At 37.4% G+C, this 13,840-nt stretch overlaps 1 protein-coding gene across 1 annotated transcript; it reads left to right on the top strand.

Moving 5' to 3' along the window:
- Window positions 1-1,463: 1,463 nt before the first annotated feature.
- Window positions 1,464-13,295, top strand: Dhit (Double hit; the record flags this gene model as incomplete). The annotated part of the gene is given in 5 exon segments (XM_011317165.1): window positions 1,464-3,638; window positions 4,530-4,831; window positions 6,608-6,616; window positions 7,955-8,366; window positions 9,438-13,295. Coding segments are annotated over 5 exon segments (981 nt in total). The 5' UTR covers window positions 1,464-3,629.
- Between the last annotated feature and the right edge of the window lie 545 nt (window positions 13,296-13,840).

Raw genomic sequence — 13,840 nt, 5'->3', positions numbered from 1 at the left:
GAAGAGTGGCGGAAGTTCCAAGTGTAACCGATCAACAAGGTTTATTTGAGATTCTCACGCTTCAAACTGGGATTCCCAAAAGTTCCAAGAAAACTTTTGAGTTGTTACTAATGTTGCTTTGGCTGATTGTTGATGGATTTGAGAATTTTTTTGATACCTGTCTAGATTTGTACTGAGAGACTGTTAGAACGGATGAGTTCCTACAGAAGCGGTTCATGGTTCCTTTTTCCGGGGGATAATGATGTAATGAGAATGAGAGGGCGGTAGTGCACGTGCAGAGGGGGTTTCCGGTAATTCCTGAATTACCGATAGCAGGACAATGAAAAAAGCAGATGGCGCTCGCGGACATCAGCGATTTTTAAAGTGGAATTTTTGAATCAATATTTTGTGTATAACCGAAAAAACCAATGATAATTTTTATTTACATTAATTTTCCGTAGAACTCATGGGACAGATCGCTCCAATAGCCCGCGACATTCAAAACTCAACATTATTGTGAAAGAATTAATTATTCCGAACGTAAATTAAAGAAACTTCGATAATTTTTTAATGAGCTCTAAAAATTTTACAGTAACACTAGAAATTCCTGGGAATCCCATGAATGCCTACCCCAATATTTGATTAACAGTAATTGACAAGATTAATCTGTAAGTTAATTATTACTCCCCAATTCGATGATGCAGCTAAAAAATTCCTTCCGCCAACCTTTTCCCAATAACAAATCAAATTTCGAGATCATCCCTCACTTTGGGCAGTACCTGGAAGTCATAGGCTCATAAAAATCCATATTACCATACAAATGAAAAGCAACTGGAATATTCTTTTCGTTTTGTCTATATTATTATCCAAACATTCATAACTAAATTTTCTTGGCAATTGAATGTATGAAAAAATAGAGACTAAAACATGTCCTGATTTTCTCAGTATCCAGCCTCTAAAAATGGTCAGCCTGAGCCTGAGCTCGTAGCTCATGCTTAAATACCTCTCTCCTCCCCCTCCAAAAAACCCATTAAACAAAAATTTGATCAGCTCACAAATTTTCATAAAAAAAAAATCAAAAATATCTGAAAAAAAAGTTCGACCCTCTGAGTTGTTTTTTCCATGGAAGTCGGTCGAATTGCTATTTCCACCCCATTCTCCATAATACTGACTTATCTCGTCGAATAAATCATAAAATTAGGTTAGCATCAGTCATCCCCTCTCGTTGGGTTAAAACGAGTGAAGACCGGAGTGAATGAGCGTCTGGTGTGCGCAGTGATAATTCTGCGTACACAGAAAAATCATACGACAATAAAGCCAGAGGGTAGAGTGAGAAAGCGATAAGGAGAGAAAATAGGAGAGGGAAATCATGAAGCTGCGTCGGCGCTAGAGTCTCACCCAATTTTTTTTTCTCTCTCTTTTTTTTTTTTCTATTTTTCCTAGCGGGGGATCCGTCAGAGTGTAGAATACAGTGGAGGGCCAGGCCGTCAGCGCCGACGGACCGCCATATTGGCAATATTCGTTGTCCGTCATCCCAAGAAAAGGGATAGAGTAAAAAAGAAAGGGAGAGAAAAAAAAAGGAAGGTACTGAGTGAGCCCTGCACGCCCCCGCGCAACACCTCCTTCACGAGGATAACCCGGGGCTCCAGGAAACGGTGTCGGGGCAACATATATATTCATTCTTTTTTTTTTATCCATCAAAACCAATTATCAGTGATTGACAAGTGTAGAGGACCGATCGAACGATCTGGTCTCATCAAACCAATTTAATAAAGACTTTTCAATAATCGTGATTACGTTATTTATTTTATCATTTGTCTTTTGATTTTTTTTTTTTTTATTCTCTGTGAAGGCTGCCAGTGTGGCTAGTTTGTCATCGGGCTGGACTTATCTGTCAACCATGAAATAGGGAATAAGGAGAGAGGATCGACGAATAGTGCCCCTAGGACGGGGGTTGTACATGACGTGTGTCTGACCGTTCAACGCGATGACTCCGTATCACAGGGTAAATAGCTATAATGTGTCATTGGAAATCAGTTTGAGCCACGACTGAGGGAAAATCAGAGGATAAATTATGATGCGAGTGACACTGACAGCGAATATACCGTGTCAATGAGGGAACATTGACGGGAGTTGGCCCTTTTTTTTTTCTTTCATCTGTCGTTATTTATTTTGAATATGTGAGGGGGGGTTGGGGCCACTGTGTTGACTCGGTGTGTAAGTGAAAGTGGATTTTTTTATTTTGGGACAAATGTCGGTGTAGATTGACACGGGAATCAGTGAGATATCAGTGAATTGATGGACAATAGATCGAACATTTTTGTCAACAGTTGGTGATTGCTAGTAGTGGTAAGGAGCCAGAGGAAAAATCATTAAAACGTGGAAAAAAAAGGTTCAAGTAGAGTGAGTTCGAGGTATCCGTACGAGGTCGTACGCCCGCCAATCAATACCGCACGGCCCCGACCACTTCTAGTACTTCCTATCCGCAAGCTCCAAACGTTATATACGTACGATTCACGCAAGCTCAGTGGTCTTGTTGTGTTTTTACGCTGGGTGGCAGCACCGGTTGTCAAAATCAAATCCATTTTACGAGGAGGAAGTCAGTTGACAGCCGGTTACCACGAGATTGTGGGTCATTTCATGTAGGTTCAGTAATCCAACGCGCAAACCACTTGCTTTCAAATCCCACACACTCAGTGATTTATTTCTACGCATGGGCCTGACGCTGATGTCCGCAGACTGATTTCGTGGCTCATTGCATTGTCGTCGGCCTGACACGCGAGCGACTCGGGTTCGAGTCCCACGCCTTGAGGGACTTATTTTTCGCCAGTTTCCTGAGTTGAACTGAGGAGTTATGAGCTAGCTGATACAGTGACGTTACTGCTCCGTGAATTGTCTGACATGTCAACGACTGCTGTCAAGACCCCAATTGTCATGGATAATTTCGAGTTCAGCAAAATGTCATGGCGTGTGAGGAATCCTTGAGGCGCTTGTTGTTTGGAATTTTCCGTGGATCATCAATGCTATTGGTCGATGATGTTTGGTGCTCTAAGACTCAGGAAAACATGAAAAAAGGGCATTAATCTTCAGTGATTCGTCACAAATCGTGCGCGGGAAATGATGACAAACATGCGCAGTGCAGTACAAGTATTGTCGTTAATTATTATGGGGTGCTGGTGCAGCGATCGCAAGGTGGCGTAGGTGGAGATTGCGAGAGATTTCTGAATTGAGATAGAGAGCTGGGGAGAGGAGACGGCGTCGGGAGGGAGATAATTTTCAGGATAGCAGAGGAGAGAGTGGGCAGGGAGTAGGAAGCAAGGACGAAGAGCGTTATCAAGAGGATTGTCGAGCAGACTGATAAGAGAGGATAGGAGAGGTGCAGGGGGCATGCGGGGCTCGGGCGAGGCCCAGCTGGATGGTCCCATTGGACCCAGATTGATGTAAATCGGTATTTGTCTGTCTTTCATTATTGAAAGCGATAGTGTGCTGTGTTTCGTGTGCTCACCCCACCCCCACCTGCACCTGCACCTGCATCACACTGATTGTTGGAGATCTTAGATGACAGGAGGGACCAGGGGATCAAGTTGTTGAAGAGGATTATTTGGATCTTGGTGAGAGGCGAGCACAGCTCGCTCACAAGCGGATGGATCATGTTGGAGGTGAGGATTATTCATTGGTGATGGACATCTGATTGTTGAAGGGGCCAGTCATCAGAGGGTCAAGTAGAACAGGTCAATTTTGATTGATTGATTGACTGTTTGTTACTGTACAGTATGTTGTACAAACAAGGATATGAGCAAGATATTATGTATGGTACCTGTGCAATTTGCCAAATACTGCTTCGCCGGATGAGAATTCGCGTAATTTTATTCGGTTTAAATCTCAATTCACTGGTATCAGTTGAAAAATGATTGTGTTGCTTCGGAGTGGTGTCTTCCGTTGTGTGGGGGATTGTCTGTGTTGTGGTAGCACTTTCATCCTTTCCATCAAAAATAAATTGATTTTCTCCTTGTAATCGTTCGTGTTGCTTTGCTAATTAGTGTTTGTTACGTTATCATTTATTCTGGCAAGCAGGGTATAGATTTTAGTTGATATTGATGCGATCAGAATACTAGGCGAACCGTGAGTGTGACAAAATGATTTTAGGCAAATTGAGATTGAGGTGGGATGATTTTAGTCGAATGATACTCAATCGATCATATACACAGATTAGGCAAGCCTAAATTAATGACGTAGGCAAACTATTAAAATGAAATAGCAAGTAGCGCAAAGTTCTAGCAACAGCAATCAAGGGCCCTTAAAGTTAGAAGGGAAAGGGATACCCTCTTGAATAAGGAATTAGTTCTAAAAGTAAAGAGAGGAAGTAGTCAAGACAGATAACCACTAGCTTCAATATTGAGGTGGGTAGTTTAGGACAAATCACTCATCACATAGAACTCATCTTGATGTTGGCGTGTACTTTGGGTTTGGCCAATTGGAGAACTAAAGTTCATTCTCACCAAGTTTCGATTGTTGATGAAAGATCTCCTGATGTTTTTGTTGATGTGCAGATGCCGAGCGGACTCGGTGCGACTGCAATGGGAATAGGCGTTAGTCACGGTGGCAGTGGAGCAGAGAGTGGTTGTCGTCTTCGGACATCGAGTCAGGGTCAGGCGTCCCAACAGCAGGCCAGTAATCAGGGATCGACCACCGGTGGGCAGCAGTCTGAACAGCAGCAGCAGTCGTCTCAAGACGTTCAACCACAGCAACAAGTTAAGCAGGAGCAGAGCCAACAGCAACAGAGGGTTGGCCACGGTGGCAGATCGAAGAAGGATAACTGCTGTCTGTGCTGGTGCTGTTGCTGCAGTTGCTCGTGGTATTGACGTTCCTTTACTTTTGTTTTACTGTGGTCGTTGGTTAATGTTGCTATTTTATTCAGCACAGGGGGGTAATGGGATGAGTCGGTTTCATCGATTCGCTCAATCCGTTTTACCGTTTTACTGTTGAATTAATTTGCCTGATGACCTGTTGTATTCAATCCACCAATGAACTCTTGTTCTCGAGTAGTTTTGATAATACTTGTGAATAAGTATAAGTACTTTCTTTATGTACTATTGAAAAATCTGCACAATTCAGTGGTCTATGATGAATTTGAATGCCATGTCAAGGCTGTTGATGGATTAACCGCCAGCACTCGTTCTCGTTTTTCTCAGATCCACGATAAGCACGAAAAATATGGGAGTAAATTGGATGAAATCGCTTTTAACTCTCCTCGTTGGTGAAACATAAGCATTAACGTGCATTCACGAATGAAAATAGTTTATGGAAAAATCGGTATTTTTTTTCAAGATAAAATGGTTTATATTCATTAAAAGTATTGCAATGAAAGGAAATAATGGGTTACCACTAATAATAACATTAATTATGGATTATTCATCCAATATTCTTGGTTCGATTACATTTCTAAAATAGTTTGATTGAGAAAGAAATCTACTCAAGACATGAATTTATTCTCACGATTTGATTGACTTAGTCTAACTGTTTCGAGAGTTTATAAAACTTCTAGGGGAATACTTTATTGGTTTTTTGCGATAATTCTATTGAAAGTTACGAACTCCTTCGTCGGTTCTCGAATAGATTCTCGTTTACCGAAAGAAGACTAGACGTCCATTTAATTACAAGCTATTGCTATTTTTTATTAAATATCTGTTAACGAGAATGTTACGATTAAATTATATAATTTTGAATAGAATCAAAATCAAATCACATCAAATCAAAATTAAAATCAAATCGAAGGCTCCAATAGAATTAAAAAAAAAATCCTATATAGTTCCAACAGAAATTTAATTTAAGGTCGTAATGAAATCTGCAAGTTATTTATTAAAACTTATTTGGCAATAATCTTAGAATCGCCCTACTATAATTATATTATTATTATTTCTTTCAAAGGATGATGTGGGACATGTCCTTGAATAAAAAAAATGTCCATTTTCCCCCTTCCCCCAGGTGAATCAATCCCTGATAAAAATCATTTAAATGTAGAAGAGAACCGAAAACATAAATCAAAATCTGATTTTTTTTTGAAAATTGAAATTTCCAGAGGAACATAAAAACAAAGAGTGCGACTAGTCCCCTATTTTTACGACTCTTTCCGGTTATAATTTTGTTGCTTTCAGTCCGACAGTAATTGCCAACGTTTTGTTCTTTTCTCTCGTTCAAAATTGCTACCTCTATTCCAGTGTGAAGTGCATTCGTGTCACATGGTTTGTTGTTTTCACATGGCATTTTTTTTCATTCTGTTTATTATTACCTAATGGCGAATTGAAAAAAAAAAAATCTACCTTTGATCAATGTTTAGTTGTTCCATGAGAATGAGTTGCTGACGGTTGAGAGGGTAAACGGGCCGTTTTGGTGGCGGTGATCGTTCGGGTCGCCGAACGAGATTCGTTGGGTGGTGGGTGGTGGGTGGTGGATGGGTGAGGGTGATTTTTTTCAAGGGGTGGGTAATCGGGGGAGACGGTGAGCGCTTGCGCTGTTGGATAAATGTTGTTTGTCGCATGTGTAGCAACGTTTTAGTGCACTCTGGGTTATATACGTTTATGTTATATTCTATTCGATTTTTTTTCAACTTGTTTCATGCCGCATACAGGAACAAATGGTAAGGCTTTTATGGAGGCGGTAATGTGGGCTGCGGGGGTGGGGAATCAATACACATTTTGTATGACTTTAGAAATGGACTGGGATTTTTTTTTTTTATTATTTCGGTTGACGATATTCTATGATATTGTTGTTAGATCTGACTCGTCGAACATTTTATTAAATTACTGTGAAAAATTGTTATAATATTTTCACTCTTGTTCGTAATAAGGGGCACGCCCAGTGTGTCTCACTTAAAAATCGAATTTTTGGAAATTTCTTTAAAGAAAAGCCGTGAGTGGAATGTTTTAAAATTTTTTCAATGTTTCCAGTTTTCAAAATGTTTGGAATGGGAAAATGTTCAACGGTTTTGGAGATGTTGAAAATTCGGAATAATTCGATTTTTGATGGATTCCATTTTGAAAGTTATTATAAAGTTTGAGGTGGAGATTTCACTGAGAGAAAGAAAATTCTTGCTTCCAGGAAATATCCCTTGAGTTTACAAAGTTTTTTTCTCCATTGGAAGATCAATTACTGAGCTTCTGAGGTTTTTCCTCTGATTTATTTGTAAATATCGTTGCAGGAAGGGAAGAAGTAATTTATTCGGAGGATATCATGCTCATTAATTCTCATTAATGTAGAACTGCAGAATCCGGTGACTTTTCCTGTCAATTAGACATTTTTTTCTCAGGGGATTTTATGGGGGAAATTAATTTCCACTACATTGAGAATTCTGAAGAAAAGTTTTCCGAATTATCATAGTAACATTAATTTTCCAATTATATAAATAAATTATTCAGATAAGTTACACCTGTCTTTCTATAAAATTATTTTAAAGCGGAAATTTTTGGTCTTCAAAAGGTTTTTCTAATTTTCTTTCACTGAATCGATGATTTTTTCAAACACATAAATTCCGAGATCATTTTTATCAAAAAGGAAATTTTTCTTCAACTTGAAAATTTCAAGAATAATAGTCTAACAATCTAGGCAAATACATAAATTAGTCGGATCCTTGATTTTGGGAGAATAATTATAAAAACAGTGCCGGTCGGGAAAAAACCTGTTAGCAGAGTGTAAATGTTAGGTTTTAAAAAGATTGGAAGAATTTCCTTGGGAGCAGAAGCACCGGAGCAAAATGTGTCATCCTTTCACCAAGATAAATTGAAAAATTCTGGCTCGTCAACGCCGGTAGTAAAAAAGTTGGTTTGCGAGTTGAAATAATAATTGAATTAATTCCGAATATGTATGACGTACCGGGATTGAGTCCCTCGTTAAATCCCTGGAATATTAAATTATCGAGAGCTATGAAAATAATTGGCGGATGGCGAGTGTGAATATTAATAAATGGAAATGTTTGCAGTTTGGCAGCAGTTGGAACTGGGAATGGTGGTTCGGGTGGCGGTGGAGAAAGCGGTAAAAAACGTGGAAACAGTGGAGTAGCCAGCGGTGATATTGTAACCAGTGATCATGGTGGTGATATGACAGTATCGAGTGCAGGTAATGGACTTGATGGTTTGGATGGCCTCGACAGTACACCAGAGTGTTGTGGCCTAGAAGAAGTACGCTCATGGGGCACGTCCTTCGATAAATTAATGAGGAGTGGAGCTGGTAGAAAACTATTTCGTGAATTTTTAAAAAGTGAATACAGCGAGGAGAATATTGCATTTTGGTTGGCGTGTGAACAATTAAAGCGTGAAAGCAATCCAGAGAAAATTGAGGAGAAGGCACGGTACATCTATGAGGATTACATATCGATACTCTCGCCTAAAGAAGTGAGATTACTTTCATTATTTATACATATTATTATTTAACTAGAACATTAACGACAGTAGTCAGAATTTTTTATCAATATTTTTCGTTTTTTTCTTTCAAAATAATGGAAAATTAAAAATTATATGTTTACTATATTTTCTAGTTGAAAATATAGATTTTTAATAATTCGTTGCTACCGAATCATTTTATTTGTCGAATATTCTGGTAATTTTTAATTTTCATATCGATGTGGCCGAAACCGTAAGAATTTTCGAAATTCAAGCAATAATTTCCCTGAATTTTTAATCTCTTCCGTTTTTCTATGGGATGAAAAAGCATACGTGAAAAATATATTGAGGATATTGTTATAGATTTTATTTATCGAATATTTCTTGTGCCCGTACCTCGTAGCCGTGTTGTGTTTTAGTCGATCGAGAAAAATTACCCAACGTTTACCTAAATTCTCTCAAATGACTAGATAATTTTTAGCACGCAATCGACTAATCGTTGTTGTCATTATTGTTACTGAAAGGTATAGGAGTACTAATTTGGCGCTTCAAGATCGCGATTCGCGTCATATTCTAATTTTTTTATTTCTAGTGATTTAATGGTGTTCCGCCCGCTTTTAACCACAATTATCAGTTTTTAGTTTTCTGACGCATTGTTGATCGGATTGACGCGAAAAAACATGCCGTTTTCGCATCTTATAATTATTTAATGATTCCCAAAATGCCATGAATCCGTACTAATTTTCCTGTATTTTTTTTTAATTTGGAAAAGTCAAAACTATAGAAAAAGCACAGGACAATTATCGCTCGATCATGAAACTTTGTGAGTCATGAAATGAAGAAATGCAATAATAAATAACTAATAATTGTTAAATAAAAAATTACTGGTTTTGATCTAACTTGAGAAGCCCAGGAAAATCATGAAACTTGGCGAGTTGTGAAATGAAATTATGGTGAAACTGAAAAACGGTGGATTTTTTCGGGTGGACCCTATCAACAGTTTGTAATTTTAACTAAAAGGAGATGGAATGCTTTTCTAAAAAAACGTGGAATGCTCATGGAGAATTTTGTGTTTGTTGACAGGTGAGCTTGGACTCTCGAGTCCGTGAGATCGTAAATAGAAACATGGTAGAACCAACACCTCATACATTCGACGAAGCACAACTTCAAATCTATACACTGATGCATCGTGACTCTTACCCACGTTTTGTCAACAGTGATATATTTCGTAGAGTAGCTAGATTGGGGAGTGGACCACCGAGTCCAACGAACGCCGAATCCGATCACGGCCCACCCAGTGGTAAATCCAAATCAAAGAAATCGGTGACGTAATTAATCGTGAACTTAACTCAGAACTTCAATATAAACAATTACTGGTTATTACGAATACTCGTTTGATGAAACTGGAGATGTGGGAGTACCGAACAGAGACGGAATTTAATTTCCATGGGTCAGCAAGAGGGCCAATTCAGTGGTGATGGGTGACACCGGAAATTTTGCTCAGTCATTGGAGAATATCTCATCACCGACGCAAGATACAGAAATTTTTGTACAACCCTTTTTTGTGGAAAATTTCAAGGGCCATAAAAAAGGTTCTACAGGAATTTTCCAGTTTTGTTTATATCCAGAGATATTTGAAAAAGAAACGAGCTGAGGTGAAATTTAAATTAATTGCGTTCGGAGATCAGGTTTTTTCAAGAAATCTCTTAATCCGAGGGAGATGGAAGAAATCTCTATAAGACGTTTTCTGTAGAAAATATTCGGCTGTGCAAAAAAGGTCGAGCAAAGATTCTTCTATCTTTTCGAGATTCAGAGATATCAGAGGAAAAAGTACTGTAGATGGAGAATCGACGTGAAATGCATTTGAAGACTAGTTTTCGGTGGATGTCTCTTAACCCAAGGGCGATAGAACTAACTTTGCTGGACCTTTTTTGTGGATAATTTAAAGAGCTACAAAAAAGGTCATTACGAAAAAATGACCATTTCACTTGAATCCAGAGATATTTCTAAAAAACTAGGCCTCCCTTCACAACCGTTCACCCTCTGAATCGGGCCCACCGAGATTAATCCAATAAGTCGCTCAATGATTTAAGTACCCAAAGAAAAAAAAATATTGCAAACAAAATGGAGTAAAAAAAACTCATACCAAGCATTAAACCATTGACAATCCGACGATCGTGTCCCCGGGTGCAATAAGTTACTGCAGATTTATCGATTTTGCAATTATCGCATTCGAGCTGAATGCGTTCTGCAGCTGTGGTCATGAAATAAAAAAAAGAATTTTCATTTTTCTACTTTTCACACATATTTCCAAAAAGTATATTTTAATTTAACGGGAATAAAACTTCCACGTGAACAGAAAAAAAAATAAATAAATAAAAATCATAAACTATTCCAAATAATCACATTTACGTAAACGTTCAGCTCAATCGTGCGATCGTTGTGTTTCTATCGAATTTATTGCAAGAAAGATAGTGAGAGTGGAAGTTTATGAGAGAAAGCTATTAATGAATTAGTACTTAATTAAAGTTAATGAATGAAGAAGTCCTAAAGAACTGAGAATTACAAAAAAACAACAGGTATATAAGTATATTGTGGGGAGAGGGTATGTACACTGTGCTAAAGGCCTAATATTATCTTTCGCGGAGTGAGGGGGGCACCCTCTGATGATAATGACCCGAGGGGTGCGGCCCCCTAGGAGAAGCTTCTCGGTCAAAATGCTCTCGCGCACGTACACTCGTACTCCAGGGTGTGATACTACACGAATTTCTTTCTAGTCGTTCTTCTAGTGCTGAAGTGAATGCAATGATATGATTAATCTCTGAGGGGGAGGTGAAATGGTATAGCGAGATGATGGGATCGGGGATATGAATCGAGATATTTCGTTGGAAATTCCTGCAAGTCATACCACAAGAGCTTCAAAATCATCAATCATTAGTATTGGTAATTCCCGATAGGTTCATTATATGGGGGAGTGATGGAGTCTAGTTTGTCAGGATAAAAAAGCACCAATGATTTTTCCGGATTGAGTTGACCATTTCGTTTATTTGGAGGGAACCTTGAGGGAATTCGGAGCTGCCGGATGACGTTTTTTATCAAAAAAAAAAACTTCCTTTCGATTTTTTAAAGTTTTGATTGATCAGGATGAGTCGATAACGCGAATGATTCACGATTTTTGAAGGAGGTTGTTGATGTTGAGGTCTCATTCACGGAGGAAAATAATCAAATATTTAATTAGGGAACATTTCACCGTAAGGGAAAATAGTTTTCAGTGAATTTCTAGAGAAATATGAGAAATGTGAGGGTAAAATCTGACACGTTCTGTAAATTTTTGGGGTGTCACTGAAAGATTACGAAAAAGATACGTAATTTTACTGGGAATTGTCAAATTTTCTGAATTATGTTCAGAATTTTTACATAAAATTTTGTAAAGTTTACGTTTTTGGGAGTAATTTTCATGACTTTTTTCTCCCTGTTGAGACTTTGCTATGATGTGTCGCATTTTCAAAAAATCAAATAGAATTTTTGAGAAAAATCGCCGTCTGGTTGTCCGGAGTAAATTACCGGAGTAATTTTGAAGCTCGAGTGGTATTCGACTCCGAATTTTTCTATCTCAATTTAGCCAAAAGAATTGAAGCACGAGGACAAATAATTTGACAGTTCCAGAAACTCATTCGATTACGGAATCATTTGTTTACGTATAGTCAACATGAACAATTACCAGTTGAATAATCAGAAATTATCAACTGATTGTGTTGACATAAATTAACAGGCGAATGGTGCAATTCTCGTGGCTGAAATTTGGTTGAGGAAAATTCCCTAGAAAATCCTATGACCCTGTGATAAATATTCTTCGGAAATTACGGACCTCGGAATTCGCTCAATAAAAATAGAAACGACTCCGAAAATTTGAGTTCAATGTCGTCATTTTTCATGGATAATTGGGGTAAAAATTACGGAAGGCACTAGAAAAAAAAAATTTGGAACCAAATTATTCCACGATTCCCTACAATATTTCTCCCTGAAATTGCGGAAAGACTAGGTAATTTTTATCAAACATTTCTCTTTGTGAAGATGAAGACATAATTAAAAGTTTTTTTTCTTTCAATTACCGATATTTCAATCAATTATTAAGATATTATTATAAATGGGGTATTTTTATTAATTTCTTGTGTTGCACGTCATTCTGAGAATTTTCAATTATATTTCATTGCTGAAACGGCGACATAAACATTAAATAATTGTGAATTTTCTAATTTGCAGCTCAAAAATTTGCGTTTTTGTCCCGTCGGTGGATGTGAATGGGATTATCTCTTTTATTTTTCAATAAATCACTGTTCATCGGTGTCAAAACCATTAATCCAATCATATTTCACGATCTCTCGTGACAGATCTTTGAGACTGACAAAATGATTGAAATATAATAGTTCGTGACATCGAAATGGACATTTACCCCCGTTTTCACCGATTTTCTTCGCGCATCCGCAGATTCTACACGCGTTTTATTTTCAATAAAAAAATTGAGCTAGGATTATTGAAAAAAATCAATGGGATCTGTTATTTTTACAGTTTACTCTATCAAAAAATTCTCCGCGGAAAATTCGCGGAATAAATGAGTTTTTCGAACTAGAGACCAAAAATTCTTTTAAAAAAATTTTTTTGAATAGTTCATTTGAATAATTTAGTAGTAATACTATGATAGAGTTCAATGTCTCATTTTTTCTTATCAATAAAAACGAGATATTAATTTTTTAATGAAAAAAAAACTTGCAGGACATGCAAAAAAATTCCTACAGGAAAATGTGCATTCCACTGAAGTTTTCCAGAAAATACCAATAAACGGGGAATAGGATTTTCTAACAAAGAACGGGATACTTTGAGATTCGATCCATTCCATTTCCCTCCTCCGTACGAAAAAAAAAAAAATGAACAAAAAAAAAATTGCACGAGTGAAGTCAAAGAGCGAAAGCCACAGAAAACCTAAAATGAGAAAACCAAATAATAATAGTCTAATGATTATCGATTAAATATTATCGTTATACTACTACTGCTAAAAAAAGATTAGACTTACCCCTAAAATCAAGAGTGATGAACAACCCGATAAACTCCCCCTAAACTAATAAACTAAAAACCTATAAACATTTGCAATAAAAGAACCTAAAAGGAGAGATAAATGAAGAAAACGCTGTGCATCGGTTACGATTACTTGCTCGATTCACGAATTACTATATTATATGGCATTTAAACCAATACAAGAAACAAAATTATATATATATATAAATATATATATATATAAATAAAAATGTGACGTGTGGAAGAATGCGTAATACTTGCAGTATCAGTCAGCATTGGACTACTGCCCTTGTAGATATAATAGTTAGGGTATAACGCTGTCGTTATTGGGATTAATGAATTTTTCCGTTGATTTTATTGTGATTGAAGTAGAAGAATGACCGAGTGCGTGAGGAATGCGAGATATAGAGAAA

The sequence above is a fragment of the Fopius arisanus genome, unplaced genomic scaffold, assembly GCF_000806365.1.
Source record: "Fopius arisanus strain USDA-PBARC FA_bdor unplaced genomic scaffold, ASM80636v1 scaffold00010, whole genome shotgun sequence".
In the NCBI taxonomy this organism is placed as follows: domain Eukaryota; kingdom Metazoa; phylum Arthropoda; class Insecta; order Hymenoptera; family Braconidae; genus Fopius; species Fopius arisanus.
The sequence above is the reverse complement of the archived record's forward strand: the minus strand, read 5'-3'. Positions and strand labels throughout refer to the sequence as shown.